The 22,559-nt window shown below is 35.5% G+C and overlaps 3 protein-coding genes across 5 annotated transcripts; 2 read left to right on the top strand and 1 right to left on the bottom strand.

Annotated features, from left to right (window-relative positions):
• On the bottom strand, positions 2,223-2,837 carry LOC107640443. Its single transcript, XM_016343966.1, has one exon. It carries the CDS (start codon positions 2,835-2,837, stop codon positions 2,223-2,225), a length of 615 nt encoding a protein of 204 aa, XP_016199452.1.
• LOC107643430 (hydroxyproline O-galactosyltransferase GALT6) lies at positions 9,667-13,704 on the top strand. The gene is made up of 7 exons (XM_016347075.2): positions 9,667-10,835; positions 11,237-11,433; positions 11,517-11,807; positions 11,906-12,034; positions 12,153-12,326; positions 12,832-12,939; positions 13,198-13,704. The coding sequence occupies exons 1-7, from the start codon at positions 9,983-9,985 to the stop codon at positions 13,405-13,407; spliced, it is 1,962 nt and encodes a 653-aa protein (XP_016202561.1). The 5' UTR covers positions 9,667-9,982; the 3' UTR covers positions 13,408-13,704.
• Positions 17,509-18,437, top strand: LOC107641800 (WAT1-related protein At2g37460-like). Of its 3 annotated transcripts, XM_016345254.2 has the most exons (4): positions 17,509-17,614; positions 17,693-17,904; positions 17,984-18,046; positions 18,165-18,437. In XM_016345254.2, the coding sequence occupies exons 2-4, from the start codon at positions 17,702-17,704 to the stop codon at positions 18,283-18,285; spliced, it is 387 nt and encodes a 128-aa protein (XP_016200740.1). In that variant the 5' UTR covers positions 17,509-17,614; positions 17,693-17,701; the 3' UTR covers positions 18,286-18,437. The 3 variants fall into 3 exon arrangements, with proteins under 3 accessions (XP_016200740.1, XP_016200739.2, XP_020959145.1); XM_016345253.2 differs by lacking the exon at positions 17,509-17,614 and having other exon boundaries at positions 17,621-17,904; XM_021103486.1 differs by lacking the exons at positions 17,509-17,614; positions 17,984-18,046 and having other exon boundaries at positions 17,621-17,904.

The following is a 22,559-nucleotide window of genomic DNA, read 5'->3' on the forward strand; positions in this document are numbered from 1 at the left end:
CAATAGGAATGAAAAAATCGTTTTCCAAATTCACCCCTGCGGCCTCACAAAGGCGATAAATAAGATGAGGGAAGGCTAATTTCGCATGCATAGAGGAGTTGGAGGCGATGCTATATATTTATTGTGGAATGATGTCATCCATCTTCACCTCATACCCAATCATGATACAGTGGATCATGATGGCTCTATTCATAGTGCACTCAGAGCAGTTGCTAGTTGGAATAACGGATCGTTTGATGAATTTCAACCATCCCGTAGCAACCGGCTTGAGGTCATGCCGCCCAAATTGGTTTGGCTGCCCATCTGCACTCCTTCTCTACTGAGCTCTCGGAAGACAAATGTCTGCAAATACCTGATCATATCTCCATTCCCAGCTCATCCTCTCACTGTAAGTGTCCAAACCATGACTCAGAGGAGGCAGTCAAAGAGCCCCCCTAACCATCCTTGGATTAAAGTCCAAGACTTTTCCCCGCACAAAAGTTTGGTAGTTCTTCTCATTCACCCCACGAGCAATGTCTTTGTAAGTAATCCATGCATTACCGTAAAATTCTTGGACCTTCAACTGGCCCACATCGGTATGCAGATTTCTCAACAGTTGTCAACCTCTTCTTTCTATTTGTTGTCGAATCTCTGGATATTCATCCAGCTTGAGGTCAAACTTAACTTTCGGGATTACCTTTTTTTTGCTCGTGATCTCAATAAGGTGTTTCTCATGCAACTTAGAGGAGAACCTATTTGAGTCAAAATTGCCATTTGAGGTTCCTTCTCTTTTCTCTCCTGTGAAGAAGATTCTCCTCCCTTTGCTGCCATTGAAACAAAAATTAGATAAAAAGTGGCACGGCAACACCAAACTTCAAGGTTTACGTGTCCCCAAACAAAATAAAAGAGAGCAACGAGGGAGAGAGAAAGGTACGGTTGGGGCGTGTAAAAAGAGGGAAAAGAAAAAGATTTAAGACGAAGAAGAAGATGGAATGGAGGTTGGGTATAGTAGAAGAGGGGGTGGTTGTGGTGGGGGGAAAGAGATGAAATAAGGAAGAAAAGGAGAGAAAGAGTGAGGGGCAGTTTGGGGGGAAGAAGAAGAATGAGAAGATAAAGGAGGATGTAGTGTTATTGTGGGTGGAGTTGGGTAAAGGGTAAAAGGTATTTATAGGGAAGGGAGGGAAAGAAATAAGGAAGAGGGGAAGGGAGTTACGGGTGGTGGGGTTATTGTCGGGGGTTGGTGCTTGTTATGGGAAAGGGGAGAGAATATTGGGGAAGGAGGGTGATGGGATTGTGAGAAGATCATGGAAAAGAGGGATTGTGCAGAGGAAAAAGGGAGTGGGTCCCAAAAGATTTGAATTCAAAATAAGAGAGGGAGGTTCATCGCACTCGGCGTTAAACACCGGGTTGGTGGTGTTTAGCACCAACCCTCCCGAAACAAATTTATGCTTTGTAATGCACTCAGCATTAAATATCTGTATAGTGGCGTTTAGCGCCAACCCTTTCTTTCTTTTTTTTTGTTTTTGCGTCGACCTGGGCGCTAAATGCCCAGGATCGCGCCAAATTTTAGGGGTCCAGAATCAAATTCTTCAAAATTCTACCCCTAGTGCTAGACACCCAGCAATGGCGCTAGACGCCAGGGTGCCAGTGGGTCCTTCTCGTGTTGCGTGCCTCCTGGCGCCAAATGCCCAGGTCGCAGCGTTTAGCTCCAGGGCACCAGAAGCAAATTCCTCCTCTTAAGAGTTCTCTAGACCACTCCAAGCGCACCTGTTCCTGTGTTACTAAAAATGCATGACTCAATTGAAGTGAAAAATAAGGAAAACTATGAGCTTAAAAAAAAGAAATAGAATGTAAATAAAGGATACTAAGAACATTAGGTTGCCTCCCAACAAGTTCTTCTTTCACGTCACTAGCTTGACGGTTCATTGTTGTTAAGGAGGAGGTTGTTCATATTGCTTCAATTCCTCCCCTCTTACTGTGAATCTTCTCCGTATATCCTCATGGAGTAACTCAACATGTTCAAGAGAGAGGATTCTCTTCACTGTATAAGGCAATGTTAGATGGTGAGTTAACACCACTTTCAATCCTGGTGAGAAATCTTCAGTGGAGATTTTCTTGTTCCTCCAATCCTTTGGCACTTTTTTTCTGTGAGCTTCCTCTTGAATTGATGTAGCATATACAACACCAAACTTAGGTTTGATGTTAGGGGAAATTGTATTGGTTTCCACTATAGAAGGCTTGGACTACAACTTCTGTTTTATACCATCAGGTGATGCTTGGAGGATTTGATCAGTGGGCTCAATATCCATACAATACTCCTCTTCACTTGAGGGATATGTGGCTTTGAAGACATGAAAGACTAAGTGCTCATCATGTACTCTTAATATCAATTCACCTTTTTCCAAATCAATGAGAGATCTCCCAGTGGCTAAGAACGATCTTCCTAGAATAATGGAAAAATTTTCATCTTTCTCCATATCAAGAATCACAAAATCTGTTGGGAGGAAGAACTTTTCCACCTTGACCAAAACATTCTCAACCACCCCATGTGCCTGTCTTATAGATTTGTCCGCCAATTGAAGAGCTATTCTTGTGGGGTGCACCTCTTGAATTTGTAGCTTTGTCATCACAGAGAGCGGCATCAAATTGATACTTGCCCCTAAATCACATAGCGCTCCTGTAAAGGTGGTGTTTCTAATGGTACATGGGATTTGGAAACTTCCAGGATCTGACTTCTTACTTGGCATATTTCTTTGAATGATCACACTACACTCTTTTGTTAGCACCACTGTTTGGCCTCCCTTTAAAGATCTTTTCTCAGACAATAATTCCTTCACAAAGTTAACATACATCGACATTTATTCAGGAACTTCTATGAATGACTTGTTGATGTGTAGTGTCTTGAATACCTCCAAGAGTTTATAGGCTTGCTTGTACTCAGACACCGAAGTCTTCACCTTAGGTGGCTCGATCTTGGCATCTGCAGAATGAGAGAGATCGTGCCCCTCAAGGTCCATGGCTTCCGTCATAGCTTTTTCAGCTTGCCCCTCATCACCAGAGGATTGAGTATCCACCATTCTTCTACTTATCACACATATGGTCTTACATTCCTCCCTCGAATTTGGAACTGTATCACTGGGAAAGGTATTAGGAAGCCTCTCAGCAACTTGCTTGCTCAACTGCCCTATCTGGACCTCTAAGTTTTTAAGTGCAGCTTTAGTTTCCTACATGAAACTATTATTATTTTTAGAGAGTTCTGCCAGGGCTGCTTCCAATGCTGAGGTATTCTGAGAAGCTAGGGGTGGATTGTCTAATTGAGAAGGCTGATGTTGCTGGTTGAAATTATTTTGGTGGGAGTTATTGTTGTTGAAATTTGGTTGCCTCTGATTCTGTTTTCCCCAACCAAATTTTGGGTGATTTCTCCATCTCAAATTGTATGTCATAGAAAATGGATCGTTATTAGGTGATCTTAAAGAATTATCCATATATTTAACCTGTTCATCCGGAGGTTGCTCATAGCCATAGCTTCTAAATTGAGATACTCTACCACTCATGTCATAAGAAGTATCTTGGGTAGCAACAGATGAGACTTGCATACCTCCCAAGTGTTGAGTGATGGCATTAATCTACTGAGACATAGCTTTGTTCTGAGCAAGAATAGCATCTAGGGTATCCAACACCATGACACCTTTTCTCATGATTTTTTCTAAAGAATACGAGTACTGATTATTGGCTACCATCTCTATCAGATCCAAGGCCTCATCAGTCGTCTTCATGTCCAAAGAACCTCCTGTAGAATTATCCAAAGAAAGTCTCGAAGTCGGAGTGATACCATCATAGAAAATATGTAATTGTACCTAGTCTGCAAACATGTCCGGAGGGCACTTTCTTACCATAGCCTTGTATCTCTCCCAAACTTCGTAGAAAGAGTCTCCTTCAAGCTTTCTGAATGTCTGAAGGTCAGTCCTCAGCTTAGTCAACCTCTGAGGCAGAAAGAATTTAGTTAAGAACTTACTAACCAAATCTTTCCAGGTTGATATACTTTCTTTGGGTTGTGTCTCAAGTCACTAACTAGCTCGGTCCCTCACAGCAAAAGGGAATAACAGCAACCTATAGACATCACCAGAACCCCATTGGTCTTGACTGTATCATAAATTCTCAAAAAATTAGAGATGAATAAGTTGGGGTCCTCCTATGGACTTTTATTAAACTGACAATTTTACTGGACCAAAGTGATGAGTTGAGACTTCAACTCGAAGTTGTTAGCATGCACAACCGGTGGTACTATACTTCCAACACAATTTTTGGGATTGGGGTTAGTATACAATCCCAGAGTTCTTCTAACTGGCGGGACATTGTTGGAGTTATTGACCACAAGATTTTCAGTATTATCAGTCGTACTAAATTCAGCTTCCTCTTCAGACTCATCTCCAAAGATTTCTTGAACTTCCTGAGCTCTAGCTTGTTTCCTTTGTCTTTAAAGAGTTCTCTTAATCTCAGGATCGTACAAAAGAGGTTCTTGATTTCTGTTTCTCTGTATAAACAACTAGAAACAAGAAAAATTAGGATTCTCAAAGTCAAAGTGAAGAGAATCCCTATAAAGCACTCGAAAATTAAAGAAAAGGACTAAAGTAAATAAGAACTAAGTGGCGAAAATAAAGGGGGAAAAATAAAAACAAAAACAAAAATAAAACAAGAAAAAAGTCTAATATATGCAATTAATCAACTGGTAGTTGTTAATCACAGTTAATCCTCGGCAATGGGGCCAAAAATTTTGGTGCAGAATTTCAAACCACAACTTATCGGCAAGTGCACCAGGTCGTACTAAGTAATAAACTCACTGTGAGTGAGTATCGATTCCACGAGGATTAATGGACTAAGCAAGTAATAATTAATTAATTGTTCTAGTTAGATAGGTTAAAATGAGAGTTTTGAATGTCAAATAGCATAAAAGAGAGTAAATTAAAAAAAGTAAATAGTGAATGGTTGAGAAAATACTATGAGAGTGGAGTTAAGGCTTTGGAGATATTTAAATTTCTAGATTAACATTCAATGTCAACTACCTTGATCATGCAAAGATTGAATTTATGGAAAATTGTAAGTGATTGGATTCCTATTCCTAGGCAATTCAATATCCTCTAATCCAACCAACCGTGAATACCTTGATCAATCAATTGTATTAGAGGGTTAAATTCAAATTCTGATTTATAAGCCACACAAATCCTAAGAACCTAAAAATGATGCAATTATATGTCACGTATCATATTAAATCCAGATAGTTAAGGAGTTGTGAGAAGATGATTTCAAGTTGTAATTCTAGTGATACAACTTTTTCATTATTCAAAAGAATTCAATTTAGATTAGAGTTATTTTCCAATGCACATTAATCCATAGGATGAAGAACAAAACCACTTCTTAAACATAAATCAATGCATTAACCAAGTGTAGAAGAACAAATAATTATCAATCCATTAAAGTAACAGAGCTCCTAACCTTAACAATGGACGTTTAGTGGCTTATAGTGCAGAGAAAAACCTAGGAGTGAAAAGTGTAAATTGCGGAATGAAGAATAGCCGATGAGAAGTCCCCGCGAGGTCAGATATCTATCCTATTTATAGTCCTAATTGTAGTTGATTTAAAACTTAAATAAAAACCTAAATATATCTTTTTTAATTGTGTTTTGATAAAAAAATCCAATCTCCAAGCCTTCCGTTGATTTGTTGCACGCGTGTGGTCCCCATTCTAATTCACGCTCTCGGCACTAAACACCGGTGAGTGGGCGTTTAGCGCCACCCATACAGCAACCCTTGCACGCGTGTCAATGGCTCCGGCGCTAAACACCGGTGAGGCGGCGTTTAGCGCCAAACTGTCCAGAAAACTTTGCACATTTACGAGGCTCTCGGTGCTAAATGCCGAGTCGTGGCATTTAACGCCACTTTTCCAGAATTGAAATTGAAGTTCTAAGGTTCCGGCGCTAGACATTGGTGAGGTAGTGTTTAGTGCCAAAGTGGCAGTATCGTCTTCTCTTGTTCCTCTTCTTTCTAAACTCTGCCAAATCTCACTTGAATGCTACCTGTAATCAATATAATACCACAACAACTCAAAGTAGCATCTGTTGGGATAAAGTTCACTGAAATCCTCTAACAAATCAACGAAATACTCCATAAATCATATAGAAAAGACACTAATGATGCTCACACATCACATTGTTACTTAGTTTCTCTAAAAGGAATTGAAACAAACCATTAGAACTCTGATAAATGCATTCTCAAAATATAAGGACCTACAACATGCACCATATCGAGAAACTGTTTCTTTCCTACTCTCTTTTCTAACAAACAAAACTAAATATTGCAAATCATAAAAAAAAAAATATAGTATCTAAAATCAAACATACTTACAAAAATATCATTTTTCTTTGAGAAATTAGACTTTGATGATAATTTTTTTAAAGATAAAATTCTTGAACTATTTCCTAGGCTTCTTTATTTTTCTGTCAAAGTAAACATTAATGCTTTACAGAACAGAAAGCAAGCATAAAAATCCGCAAGAAGTCAAGAAGCATATATAACTTAGCCTCATTCACATGAAAAATAGCAGCACTTAAACTATATCAAATTAAAAAATACAAATAAAAAAGACTAATTTTCTTAAATCACCAAATAAGAAAAAGAGACATAAATTATAAATTATTATTTGACATTTTAATACTTATTTTCAGAACAGTAATTCAATCATAGAAGGGATAGTCATTTGTAACAATGCATAATTTAAGATGATTTAATTTAAGAAAAATATATAGTAGAAAAAATAATTTAAGAAATAACTACAAAAAATTATTTAATTACCTTAATGTATGGACAACAAGTTTTGAGGTGAACAACATTAAGTGGAAAGAGAATAGCACATTGACAATTAAATGAAAACGAAGAAAGTACTCAGTGGCCTCTATAATTTCTTAGAGTCTTTGACACCTTTTTTCTTGTCGGTTTTCTTGTTGCCTTTGGCGACCGTCATTCTTTTCTTATTCACGGCAAGTCTGACAACACTACATAAAAATCACGTATTAAAGCACAGAACACCTAAACCCAAATATCCAACATCTTAAAATTTAGATAAACTCGTTATATTTACCGAAATAGAGACCAAGCCAGCAAGACCGAGAATGTAACCCAAAGAAGAAGAGCGCAAACCAATGAGAGATAAAATCTAGTTTGGAGAAAGAAAGAGAGCAGACCAATATTGGAAGAATAGCCAAACTTAAAGAGAAACACAAACTAAAGGAAAGAAATCGGAGTTGAAGGATTAGGGTTTAAGAGTAAGAATAACATAGCGAAAATGAGAGAAAAAGAGAAAAAGTGTCATGCAGTTAATGGTATAAGGCAAGAAAGAATCGAAAAATTTATTTTTTTCTTGTTTTTCTTTTTTTTAAATTAAAAATAACTTTTTATACAAATAAAAGATGAAAAATAAAAAAATCAGACACTGTTCAAATTAGATTAAAAAATAAATAACAATACGAAATATAAAAAAACACAAATTCATTAAACTATATTTTAGATCTGGTTGGACCGAATCTTGTCTAACCCTTACCATACAACTGAAAAAGAATTTGGGCCATAATTTAATTTAGTTACATTCCTTCCTTCTTTCCTTGTTATTATTATTATTAGTATTTTCAGAAAAGAATTTACATTCCATACTTAATTCCTTTAACGCACTGTTTGGATCAATGGAAAATGCAAGGAAGAAAAATGCAAGGAAGGAAAATTGATGGAAAACTTCATTTTTCTTTGATTGGATGACAATAGAAATTGGAAAGAAAGAAAAAATACTGGCGTGGGACTCACTCCAAATTTTTCTCTCAAACTTGCGATGAAAATAGATGATGATTTTAAAATGAAAGTCAAATTACTAATATATCCATAGTATTAAAAAAAGTAAAAGAAAAATGAAAAGTATTAATGTAATTTTATTTGGTAATAATTTTTTTTCTATCCTTCTTTCCACTCATTTTCTCTTCATCCAAACAATATAAAAAAAATAAAAGCAATGCTAGGGAACCAAAAGGGTATTAGCAAAAAACCAGCCAAAATACTTTTGGTGAATCCGAAATTTCTACGAGTTAATATATATGGATGTTTCTTTTGTTAAGTATCAAAATGTTTCTTTTTCATACTAAATGGATGTTCTTTTATATATTTTTCGAATTTTTTTTGTATTGCAAATGTGAATGTCTCTATTTTTTTAAGAATTTCATAATTTTTTTAAATTTTATAGATATTTAATTATTTTTGTTAAAATATAACTGAATGTTTCTTTTGTTAAGTATTAGGATGTTTTTTTTTTCATATTAAATGAATATTTTTTTATATTTCTGTAATTGTTGAATGACTCCTTTAATAATTGCCTTTGACCTCCACACTACCCTCACCGAGTTACTCCAAGCTTCTTCCCTGGCATAAAGCAAACTTGGGCCAACAAGAATTGTAACCGTTCTGGGCCAAGAAATGCTGCTGGGCCAAGACTTTTTTGGGAGACAGCAACAAGGAGCGATGGGGCTGCCAGCAAAGGTGAATCGGGTCAGGAGAACTCAGGTTGCTGCAAGCGGAGCACCCTAAGGGTCTGCAGCCCGGTTCTTCGCACAACGCCAATAGCAAGGATCCATGGAGCTCGCGGCGCTGCTTCTTCCCTGGTCACACGAGAACGACGAGCTGGAGACATACGATCAGCCTGTGCGAGCCATGGACTTGAGGACGAATTGCGATAGGGATGGTTGACGGGTCCGAGGATGAGAGTTCGAACATAAGGTTCACGAGCTCCCGATCTGGTAAAGACAGTTCCGACTGGAAGCAGAAGCGATCGGAGGAGTGGGTCGCGGTGGGGAGGCGGAGAGGGGCTGACGGTGAGAGAAAGAGAGGTTTATGTGTGTGATTGTTAGGATGATTGACGGGTCCGAGGGTGAGAGTCTGAACATAAGGTTCACGAGCTCTCGATCTGGTAAAGACAATTCTGACTGAAAACAGAAGCGATCGGAGGAGTGGGTCGCGGTGGGGAGGCGGAGAGAGACAAACGGTGAAAGAGAGAGAGGTCTGTGTGTGATTGTTAGAGGTGAGTAGATTAATGTGAGAAAGAAGAAGAATGTTTTTATAGGTTTTAATTAAGTTTAGTTAATCAATTTTAAATTTTTTAAATTTTAAATTTTAAAAATTTAAAATCAATTATTAATATAAATTAATGTAGTTTTGTTTAGTTTTTGGCCGATAACCTTTTAGTTTTATATACTTTTTCAAAAAATAAACTTTTTCTCTTGTTTTCTTTCTTCTTATTTTTTTTTCTTTTATTTTCCATCTTCCACCCAAACAAAGCATAAATTTAGTTAAATTCAAGTGTAAAAGATTCTGATTATTTTTATTTTAATTTAGATTAAAGATTCCGAGTTTCTGAATCGTGGGTTGTGGCTATGATATCTATGTGTGGCGCATAACATTTAGTTCATGTGGTCCCCACTACTTCTGACGGCGTCGTTTTCATGTCCCAAAAATTGAATCAAGAATAAATAAATACTTAAATAGCATCAAACCGCAATGGAATTTTTAAGTCATGCATCCAAATTAAATTCTTCAAAGTTATATTTTATATAGTAAACAATTTAAAAAGAATTTTCAAAGCAGTAAACAAATCTCAAACTTTATATAAAGATCGCACAGCACAACAAACAAAGCTTTCATTCGCTTTCTCTCTGTTTGCTGCAATAACTTTCATGTGATTAGAACAAGGAGAAGAAGCAGCAAACGAGCTTTCTTTTCTATTTTTTTCCCCAACTTCTTCTTCGAATTCCTTTGTCCGCTCCAAAAGTGCATTCTTTTCTCTAGGGTTAACAATCTTCCAAAACCGCTGAACAAACACCCGGAAAAAAAAAGACAAATAGAACCCCAATTATTAAAAAAGAAAAAACCAAAATCAAAACCCCAACACAGAAAAGTTTCAAACTTTAACCACCATGAATAGGGGGAAGCTACTGGACCCACTGCCACCGCTCCTTCTTCCCAACAGGCTCACCTTGCTCCAAGTTTTCATGGCGGTGATGCTCATCTACCTCCTCTTCATGACCTTCGAAATCCCACTCGCATTCAGAGCCGCCACCGTCTCCTCCACCGAAAGAGCCACCACCTTCGTCTTCCTCAGCGACGCATTCCCAGTCCCACTCGCAGAACCCGAATACCAGCCGACTCGACCCGAATTCCAACCCAAAAACAGAACTTTCTTCCCTTCCCCCAAAGTGTCCACATTGAGCTTCAATGACAGCTTCAACGGCGAGTTCTCTGAGCTTCACAAGGTCGCAAAGCAAGCCTGGGTCGCCGGCAGGAGGTTGTGGGAGGATCTTGAATCGGGGAAAGTGGAATCCGCTGCTCGTAGGTTCCGGGTCGAAAACGGGTCGGACAAGTGCCCGAATTCGGTTTCGGTTTCTGGGCCGGAATTCAAGAAGGGTGTGATGGTATTGCCGTGCGGGATGACGCTGTGGTCGCACGTGACGGTGGTTGGGACGCCGAGGTGGGCACATGCGGAGAGGGACCCGAAGATAGCGGTGGTGAAGGAAGGGGATGAAGCGGTTATGGTTTCGCAGTTCATGATGGAGCTTCAGGGTTTGAAGGCCGTTGAGAACGAGGAACCGCCGAGGATCTTGCATTTCAATCCGAGGGTCAAGGGGGACTGGAGCGGCAAGCCTGTGATCGAGATGAACACGTGCTATAGAATGCAATGGGGGAATGCTCAGAGGTGCGAGGGATGGAAGTCACGTGCCGATGAGGAAACTGGTGAGTGCGTGTTTTTGTTTTGTTCTTGTTGGCGGTTTGGTTTTCATGTGGTTTTTGAGAATGGCTGGTAGTTAGGGTGTTTTTTATTTCTTTTTTGGATCGAATGTTTGCCAAAATGGTAAATTTGTGTTTCGTTTGGTTTAGTTTGATTTGGGTGGGCAGTGAGTCCCTTTTTTTTTTGGGTTGTTTGAAATGTGACTGAATTTTTGTGGACTAAATTTGAAGATATGTGATGAATCTAGTAGTTTTGGTAAATGGAGATGGTTTGTATATTTCCAAATTCACTTTATTTATGGTCTGTGGTGTGAGTTAGAAGTTTAGAACAAAGAAGGGAAAAAAAAAAAAAAAAAATTCTTAGTATTAATCTTTGACAACAAATTTTATCTAGAATCATTGTGAACTGAAAAATGTTAACATAAAAGTTATAGAACTTGAGTTAGATGATGACAGCCACTCGGAAGAGTGGAAGGCAACATGGTGGTTGAACAGACTCATAGGGCGAAAGAAGGAGGTGACTGTTGACTGGCCATATCCTTTTGCAGAGGGGAAACTGTTTGTTCTTACCATAAGTGCCGGCTTGGAAGGTTATCATATTAGTGTCGATGGGAGGCATGTGACGTCCTTTCCCTATCGCACAGTAAGTACATTAATCTTATATCTTTCTACTATGTGTTTTTGGTGTTGTCTTAAGTAGTATAATGTGATATTCACATTTTGCAGGGCTTTGCTCTCGAGGATGCTACTGGACTATCCATAAATGGGGACATTGATGTGCACTCCATATTTGCCGCTTCTTTGCCTACGTCGCATCCTAGCTTTGCTCCACAGATGCATCTTGAAGTTATTCCTCAGTGGAAAGCTCCTCCTCTTCTCAATACGAATGTGGAGCTCTTCATTGGCATCCTTTCTGCTGGCAACCATTTTGCCGAACGGATGGCCGTGAGGAAGTCCTGGATGCAACACAAACTAATCAAATCTTCGCATGTTGTGGCTCGGTTTTTTGTCGCATTGGTAAGAGTAAATGGAACCCTCTGCGCCCAAATAATGATAAAATGTCAACATGTGTGTAAATTTTTGATGTTACAAATTTTCCATTTCTCGTTTGATAGCACGGAAGGAAGGATACAAATCTGGATATAAAGAAAGAAGCAGAGTATTTTGGCGATATTATTATAGTTCCCTACATGGATCATTATGACCTTGTTGTGTTGAAGACTATAGCTATCTGTGAATACGGGGTGAGTGATGGGAGCAGAACAAAGTGTTGCTGTATATATACATTTTTTTTCCCGTTATTTGTACCCAGTCATTTTGCTTGCTACATTGTTGGTCGTTATTGAACATACTTCTTTGCAGATTCGTACAGTGGCTGCTAAGTATATCATGAAGTGTGATGATGACACATTTGTTAGAGTAGATTCTGTTATAAGCGAAGCAAGAAAAGTTCAAAGTGATAGAAGTCTCTACATGGGAAATATGAATTACCACCACAGGCCTCTTCGCCATGGCAAATGGGCTGTAACGTATGAGGTATAACTTTCCTATTTTTGCAAAACTATGGCATTTAACTTTTCTTTTGATTTCTCTGTTTTTTAGTTTTTACTTATTATATAGTAGTGTACGGTTATAAATCATTATTTGATTCTGTATTGGCGGTTGTTAAATCCCTATGACTTCACCGTTTCCATTATCTTTGCTTTACTGTCACAGTTTTTACTTTTTAGGTTTTATTATTTCTGTTTGAGAATTTGGAGAAATGAAATAGATACCACCTTCATTATGGACTTGCTGAGTAATGCTTGTGCGACATTTTTTCATACAATTGAAACATTTGGGTTTATAGTTCATAAGCTGTTCCTGAATTTGATTTGTCTGAATATGAATAAGCTGAAGTTCCCTGTTTTGGAGATCTTATGCAATGACATTATAAAATTTTATACTCTTGATTTCTTTTGTGTTTCTGGCTCTGCATTCTCATCTTCTCTATATAGAAGCATTACTAACTCTTATTTTTTTGTTTTTACATATCTTGCAGGAATGGCTAGAGGAAGAGTATCCTACGTATGCTAATGGACCCGGTTACATAGTCTCATCTGACATTGCCCACTTCATTGTTTCCGACTTCGAGAAGCGTAGGCTAAAAGTATGTTCCCACCTTTATCCCCGAGAGATATGTTATTTGTTTTTACTCTATCCGGGTATACAAGTCGACATAACGTACATTCTTGTACCATTAGATAGGATGTATACGTTTGTCGGCTTAGTATAGGGATAAAATGTATTATGTATAAAAACATTTTTATTTATTCCCCCCACCCCAATCAACAAATAATCTTTTGTGCATGTTAGTATTACTGTGCCCTAGTTTACACACATATTCATGTTCATTGATACGTTACAGTTATTTAAAATGGAGGACGTGAGCATGGGAACGTGGGTAGAGCAATTCAACAGCACAAGGCCGGTAGAGTACATACACAGCTTGAAGTTCTGCCAGTTCGGCTGCATCGACGACTACTACACGGCACACTACCAATCACCGCGGCAAATGACTTGTATGTGGGATAAGTTGCAACAGCAAGGAAAACCACTCTGCTGCAACATGAGATGACAAAGGTAATGGAGAAGAAAATACAAAGGGAGGCAAGTACCTGTGATGTAAATATGCACTTTTTGGGGATCCTTTGATGTTATTGTCCCCTTTTTGATGCACCCCCCAAAACCTAAAAAGAATAGATGAGTTACGTACATAATACTATAAAGTTGGATCTCACAATAGTAGTTGGCTTGTAAATTTGGGATGTAGAGAAAAAAAAGGTACGGAAGAAAATAAAATTAATTTTCTATTACTAACTTCATTTTAGGATAATTTCTTGCTTCTTTCTATGGTGGAAATCATGTTTATTTTTCTACCCTCTCAACAATTCCTGGTTCACCATCAATCTCTATTAGTTCCATTATTTGTTTCATCAACCGAAAGCATTCAAATCACAAGATTTATATGGAGGATCTAGGAATTTTTCTCCATCATGGATGGTCTAAGAATTTTGCCTATTATTTATTTATTTAATTTATTCTGTTGTTTTCATGTATTTAAGTTGGTGGTTGTGACAACTGTCTTGGTAATTGTTACTAGCCTCTATTTGAGTACCAAATTTAAGATTCTTAGTTGCAATTCTAATAATGTACCATTATTTATTATATATCACAATTCCAATTTGGATGTTTAAGTGGACCACTAAAATTAATATTAAAACTATTTGATACATTATGGGTTCAAGATGAGTGAACCCTAAATCAGAAAATGAGGTCACATATTATTAACAATTTATTGTGGGTTGAAATATTATTACCAACAATTTATTGTGGGATTGAAATGACTACATATTTATGAACAATTTCAACAAAGCAATTAAACAAAATGAATAGTTTCTTACTTTTTTTAGAATTTTATATTGTGTGGTAACAACTAACAAGTAGCTTTCTCTTTAGAATAAGTAAATAAAAACGTAAACTAGAAAAGGAGAGGTATTTTGAAATACCTCATTTGGTGATTTTGCTTTCTTTGCTTCCTCTGTGTGCCAGTTTCGATCCAAGGACCTTATGGTTAAGAGCAATGCTAATAACCCTCAAGTTACTTGGGAAACTGGCGACAATTAGGCCTAAATTTACCAAACATATGGTACGAAATACGAATTAGTCCTTGAAAAATATCATGAATAATAAAAAAAGTTTAGTCTAAATTAAATAAAAATCACGCACACCAATCGCGTATTTTTTTTCTTCGTGTTTGTTTTTCTGTGTGTGTTTTTTTCTCTTCTTTCTATTGTTGAGGTTGTTGTTGTATTTTTGTTTTTATTATTTCTCCTTTTTCTAGTGTTATTATAATATATATTTTTTTTTGTTTAATTTTGTTTTAAGAGGATGAAATAAAAAAAATTATGAGAGAATAAAAAAAGGAGAAGGAGAGAAAAGAGGACGAGAGTTTGAAAAAACTTAAAATAGAATAATAGCACAGAAATCTTTTAACCATAACATAGAAAATTTATTAATCGTTACTCGAAAATTTTTTTAACCAACTAAAAATTATTAGAAACAAAAATAACACTAAAATATTAATCGTGACAAAGGAATCACAATAGGATGACACATAATGCAAAAAATAAATCTCTAGTGGTCAAAATTCATAAACAACATACAAATTTCTTTATTATAACACAATATCTAGACAAAATATGTATGTATTTGTTTTTCGTAGTTTATTTATCTTTTATTTTATTAAATTTCTTAATTGTTTTTTTAATTTTTTTCTAATCTTCTTATTGGTTTTTTTTTTAGAGAAAGAAACTGGAAAAAAAAAAGATAAACAGAACAAAGAAGTGGAAGATGCATAATGATATTGCAAAAGAAGATAAAGGAGGAAGAAGACAGAGGAAAGAAAAGGAAGAAAAAGAAGACGCAATAAAAAAAGAAGTTAAAGACGACGCAGATAAATAATTAGGTATAAAAAAGAAGACGTAGAAAAAGAGTGAGCGTACATAAACTTATTATTACAAAAAGAAAATGAGGTCGCATATTGTTACAATAATTTATTGTCGGTTGAAATATAAATTAAATTTTCAATGCAATTTATTGTGGGATTGAAATCATTACATAATTACGTATCTATCGGCAATTTCAACATAGCAATTATGCAAAATGGATAGTTTCTTCGGTTTTAGCAAGGTTGCGAGAACCGGACTGATTAATAAATTGGTGAGACAACTGGTTTATTGGTTCAGTAGTTTGATCGAAGTTTAACTGACTTTAATCGGTTTAATTAAATATTAAATAAAATTATTAAAAATTTAATATATAATTTTATATATTTAAATTCATTAATTTTTAAATAAAAAATTTTTAATAAAATTTAAGATATAATAAAAATTGAAGATGAAAAGTTCATTGATAATATTCAGATTGAGTTAAATTTATTGACGACTTTAAAACAACTAACTGAGGCAGAATCTCCACTCAAACTGCAAAAAATTAAAGATCTTGCAGGCTACATTCTCAAGGCAAGGCTAATTATTCAACGTCAATTCTCTTATACAATTCAATTATCCCTTTTTGGGCTGTTAATATACAATTCAATTGAATAACACATTGATGAAATCTCTTATTGTGCAACAAGCCTCTTATAACTAACCAAACCCTAACTAGGTTCAACAAATTCAATGCTTTTCAACAACAAAAACTCAGAATACAGACAACTCAACCTCCAAATCCAGAAACAGAAAAACTAGGTGAAACAATCCAAACTAAATTCAGAATCCCATTAAGCAACAACCCAACTCAGAGCACAATCCCAATTCAGAATCTAGTACAAAAAATCAACTCAGAAGCCAGAATCTTAGAAATCGAAACTAAAGAAGCATCGGCTTACTGGAGACACGGCGAGAGAGGAACGATGGTGACAGTGAGCTCAAAAGAGGAAACGACAATGCAGCATTTCAAATCACTCAAACACAATGAGAATTTCACCTAACAACCATATGAGCAAAAATGCATACATATATACACAAAATTGAATCAGAGAAAACAGATCTAGAAAGAAAAAAAGGAACCGAATGAAGCCATTATGGACAAGGAAGTTGAAGGTGTGGTTGTCGCAGTTGTAGGTGAACTTGTTGTTGGAGGAAGGAAGCTTCTGGAGGCACTAGAATGACGGCGAGGAGAACAAGCACGTTTGCGACGGCGAGAAGAACAGGGCTGAGTAGACGTTCGCGATGCCAAAAGCTTCAGAGTTCAGAGTTCAAGACGATGACGCCGCTGGCAGCTGCTTCGATCCGCTGACAGAAGCTCCGATTCGGCGTCGATTGTGGTAGTGACAGTGGAGTTTGTTGGAGGAAGCTAGAAGAGGAAATCAGGGTTGAGGAGGTGAGGTGAGTGGTGACTAGAGAAGGTGGCTGCTAGGGTTTGTTTCAATTCGTTTATGAGGAAGGAAAGGGGTGAGGAGGGTGTTGCGTCGTTTTGGGCTTTCCATTTTTTTTCTACAGTGTTGATGTTTTATGTTAAACAGCGAACCGGGCCTTAAAAAAATTGGTCCGGTTCATCCGGTTCACCGGTTATCTACCGGTTTGTCTAGTTTTTTTATCGGTTTTTTGCAGGCTGGTTTTTGAGGATGATCGGACCCGTCAGAGGACCGATTATCGGTTAATCCGGTCGAACCGATCGGTTCGATCCGATTTTCAGAACCTTGAGTTTTAGATTGTGTGGTAACAAGTAACTTACCTTTGTTTAGAATAAGTAAAAAATATTGTTGGATGACTAGTAAATATTATTATTTTTTGTCAATATTTAGTCAGTAATAATTTGTATTTATTTTTATAGATATTTTATACATAAAAATGTATAATTTATATTTATACTTACTAAAATTTTATACACATAAATTAATACAGTTTGTATTTATATTTTTTTTAGAATTTAAATATATAAATTAATAAAATTTATTTGTTAAAGATAATTTAATATTTGTACTAATTAAATAATAACCAAAAATACTAAATATTTTTTGTCCCAACAATTTTTCTACTTATAATATATTAGGCCAAATCAAACACATATTTAGATTCCTAACAGTCCACCTAACCTATTTCTATTTTTAAACTTAAGATTTAAGCTTTTTTCCATTGAATTTTTTGAGCATACTAAGAATATATAAAAAATCAAATTATATTGAATATAATTTTGCGTAAACATGAGAAGACAAAAAGTCAGGCCTTATTTAGGGGTAAAAGTGATGAAACACGTCAAATAACTGAGCACTGATATTGGTACGTCACCCTCAACTTGCATTGTATATAATAAGCATTATGAATATGAATGTATGTTGTGATATTGTTGTGGCGCAGCTGAGTTGTATGTTCATCATGGAGAGTAGCAGTAATTGGTACGAAAGGTCAAAGCCATTCATAGCTGTTACTTTTCTTCAGTTTGGATTTGCAGGCATGGATGTTCTATCCAAAGCTGCTATGAACAAAGGGATGAGCAACTACGTCCTCGTCGTCTATCGCCACCTCGTTGCCTTCTTCGCCATAGCTCCTTTTGCTCTTTTCCTTGACAAGTACTCATTCTCTAATAATTTTTATTCCAAGTTTGTCTTAATTTGATAATATTTAAATATTTTCTTTTTTTTTAAACAGGAAAGTGAGGCCTAAAATGACATTTTCAATCTTCATGAAGATAGTGGCACTCAGCATCCTAGAGTAATTTTAGTTTAATTTCCTCCATAAACAACACAATATTTATTTATTTATTTTATTTTAGTTTCTCTCATGTAATATTATTATTGTTATTCTTATTTGTTAATTATTATGATAACAGGCCAGTTATTGATCAGAACTTGTATTTTTTGGGGATGAAGTACACAACAGCAACTTTTGCTGCTGCCATGACCAACATGCTTCCTGCCATTACCTTCTTCATGGCTTGCATTCTTAGGTAATTAAATTAATTAATAAATAAACCTCTAGAAAAGAGTTTTATTGGTTCGGAATTGAAGATTCCTTATTCTATATTAGCATGCTAATTAATGTTTGACATATGTCATGCCTGAACATATAATAAAATCAATGCAACTTTAATTATTTGTTTGCATGAGAGAGATTCCAATGCAACTTTAATTATTTGTTTTCAGATATTAAGATATATTTTAAGTGTAAAATTTATTTATTAAAAATAATTTAATATTTATACAAATTAAATAACGACAAAAAACACTAAAAATTGTTAGCTCCAAAAGTTTTTCTAAGTAAAATCATAAACTAGAAAAGGTGAGGTATTTTGAAATATCTCATTTGGTGGTATGTCGACTATATTCAGAGACGGATGTATTCATTCAGGAGCGGGGGTAGTTGTCCCCAGTAAAATTTCAAAAATTACTGAATAGTTCTTTTTGACTCCATCCTAAATCAAATCCTTAACCCTTCTTTTTCTCCCTCAATTTTCTTCATCTACTCCAGCCTCCGCAATCCGCCCTCCTGTCTTCGAAGACCAGAGCCATTGCTGGCTTGCTGCCGCGTGCCGCCACTCCGCGTCTCAGCTAGTGTCATGGCTCTCTCCACTGACGTCTCTGCCCTCCTGTCTCCAGAGTCACTGCAGAGTCTTCACCAGTTTCATTGGCTCACTGGCTCTTGGCTCTGTCGATTTCTCCTTGCAGCGCCGCGATTCTCCCGCCGTCCCGCATGGCTCCGTCGGTTTCTCTTTGTATCACCGCCGCGCCGCGTCTGGTGGAATGGTGGTTTTGCCTTCTTCTGCGTAAGTGTAAATGAATTCCCCTTCTTCATCAGCGATCGGTTCTTCCTTCTTCTTCTGCAAAGACAAGCTGTGATCTTCTTCTCTCTTCGGTCTTTAGCAGAAAATGCCTTCGTTCTGTTGTCTGCTGCCACTAGGCGCCGTACCGCTACTGGGTTCTGCCTCCTAGAGTTTAACTGTTTAGATTCAGTTTTGGATTACTCTTGGTACATTCATGAATCATGATTCACCAAAACCGATATCTGCTTGCTTCGTTGCTTATTCACTTATTTGCTTCATTGTTGTTTGATAATTGATATAGTTGGTTTGTTAATTGTGATTGAATTTGTTCTGATGATGTAATTGCAAATTTAGTTTCATTAATTTTTTGTTAATTATTTTTGTGTATTGACTTATTTTGAATTAAGAATTTGGGATATTATTAGTTGTTGTTGTTGGAAATTAATTTGAATGACATATGTTTATCAATTTTGTATTTTTAATTTTATACTGTAATTTTTAATTTGTGTAGAATTGTGAATTTTTTTATTAATTAATTAACTTAGATTTATAATTTTATCCTATTAGTAATAGAGAAATATTTCAAAAGAACCTCATCATTGGAGATTGGATCCCAAAACAATTCATCGACCTCTTCTAATAAAAGCAGATTTTCAGAATTTGAAGTAGAGAGTTTTATAGTAGATCCAGGACAACGACCAAAGATTTCAAGTTATCACCCGAATGACAGAGACAAAGTTAGATGTGCATATTTACAAAAAGGTCCTTGTCAACCAAGGACTCATGATTTTCCGCAAACTGCTTGTGGTTCTTCTTTTTGAAGATTTAATCATAATTGGTTTGATGACTATGGCAACTGGTTAGAGTATAATATATCAAAAGATGTTTTTTGTCTTTGTTGTTATCTTATGAAACCCGAGACTGAAGCTGGTGATGTTTTTGTAACTAATGACTTTTTAAATTGGAAAAAAGAGAGACTACAAATTCATGTTGAAATTCATGATAGCGCTCATAATCAAGTTTGGAGAAAATGTGAAGCACTAATGAGACTAAAACAACACATCACTGCTGCTATTGAAAAAAAATCTGAGTAAGATAAAAAGAATTATCAAATTTACTTGACAGCAATAATTGATTGTATTAGATTTTTTTTGCGACAAGGATTGGCCTTTCGTGGTAATGATAAGACAGATGATTTTGTTAACCAAAAAATTTTTTTGGAACTTCTAAACTTTCTTGCGCAACATAATGAAGAGATTGGTCGTACTTTCAAAAATGCTCGTGGGAATCTTAAACTAATAGCACCCTCAATCCAAAATGACATTGTAAGAGCTACTGCAAGGGAAACAACAAAATTATTGTTGATGATCATGGGATGAATTATTTACTGTTTTGGTTGATGAAGCCCACGACATTTCTATTAAGGAGCAAATGTCAGTTTGCTAAGGTATGAATAAAGAAGGACAAGTTAGGGAGCATTTTCTTGGTCTTTTTCATATTTCTAATACTAATGCTTTATCTCTAAAATTAGCATTGGAGTCATTATTAGAAACATGCAATTTAAGTTTATCAAGAGTACGTGGACAAGGATATGATGGTGCAAGTAACATGTATGGAGAATTTAATAGTTTGAAAACTTTGATATTGAAAGAAAATTCTTATGCTTTCTATGTACATTGCTTTGCCCACCAACTTCAGTTAGTTCTCGTAACGGTTGCAAAGAAATAAGTTGAAATTGCTTTACTTTTTAATTTGTTAACCAATCTGTGCAATGTTATTGGAGTTTCGTGTAAATTAAGAGATATGCTTCGTGATAGTCAGATGATTAAGACAATTGAAGCTTTAAAAAGTGGAGAAATTTTTAGTGGGTATGGTTTGAATCAAGAAACATCTTTAAAAAGAGTTGGGACACTAGATGGGATTCACACTATGGAACTATACTTAGATTAATTTTTTATTTCCTTCCGTGGTTAATGTTCTTGAATATGTTGAGGAAGATGGAAATAATTCAAAACAAAGAGCTGAATCATGTCATTTATTGAATGTCATTCAATTCTTTGAATTCATTTTCAACTTGCACTTGATGAAAAATATCTTGGGAGTTACTAATGAGTTATCTCAAGCATTACAAATGAATGATCAAGACATTGTAAATCATATGGCATTAGTCAAAGTGTCTAAGCAACGGTTGCAAAATATAAGAGATAATGGTTGGTCACTTTTACTTGACGAAGTCTCACTGTTTTGTGACAAACATAATATTTCTGTTCCAATCATAGATGATATATTTGTGTCACAAAGAAGATCAAGACGCGAAGCTCAAAATATCAAATTTGCATCATTTTCAAGTTGAGATATTCTATCAAGTAGTTAATAGACAATTTCAAGAACTCAATAATCATTTTACAGAGGTGAATACTAAATTGCTTCTTTGCATAGCTTATTTGAATCAAAGACACTCATTTTTTGCATTGATAAGGAAAAGTTGATCTAGTTAAATTAATTCTATCCATTAGAATTTTCTTCCACTCAACTTTTGGCACTTGACAGTCAACTTGTGACTTCATACTAAATATGCGTTCTGATGATAAATTTTTAGATTTAAATGGAATTGTGCTATTTCTTGATTGAGACTCGAAAAAATATTGTTTATCCATTAGTGTTTCTTCTTTTGAAATTAGTTTTAGTTTTGCCCGTAACAACTGCATCAGTTGAAAGAACTTTTTCTACTATGAACATCATAAAGAATCGACTTCGTAATTGTACTGTATGGAAGATGAATTTTTAAATAATTATTTAGTGACATACATAAAAAAAGATATTTAATTGTATTGACAATTCAATCTTTTTAAAATATAAAACTTAAAAAAATAAAATTTTAAATTATTTGTTATTATTTTAAATTATTATTTTATTATTTTAATTTATTAATTAAATAATTTAAAAAATAATCATATTTTATAATATTATAATATAATTATAAAAATTATTATTATATTATATATATTTTGTGCTTGATAAAATTTTTAAATTTATTTGTCAGTGACTGTGTTTATCTTTCTTAGCTTCTGCTTGCTATGGTTAAAAGCAAATGCTAATGAGTAATGACCATTATGCTACTTGGGAACCTCGCAAGAGGGATTTGGATCCTCTAAAGTTTGAATTTCACTTTAGAGAGTAAAGTGTGATCTTTTATCATTAATTTTATAGGTGGGACCAATAATAAATATGAAAGAGAAACTATTCAAGGGTAGAAGATCACACTTTACTCTCTAAAGTAAAATTCTAAAGTAAAATTCAAACTTTAGAAGATCCAAATCCTCGCAAGAGTGTGAAAGATGGGCAACAAATTCATTATTTTAGGCCTCATTTTGATAACAACCATAGGTTACGAATTACGATGGGAAAGATGCACCCTCTTCGTATATAAAATAGACAACGTGGGATTAATAAAGGGCCGGAACT

The sequence above is a fragment of the Arachis ipaensis genome, chromosome B05 (assembly GCF_000816755.2).
Source record: "Arachis ipaensis cultivar K30076 chromosome B05, Araip1.1, whole genome shotgun sequence".
Lineage (NCBI taxonomy): Eukaryota > Viridiplantae > Streptophyta > Magnoliopsida > Fabales > Fabaceae > Arachis > Arachis ipaensis.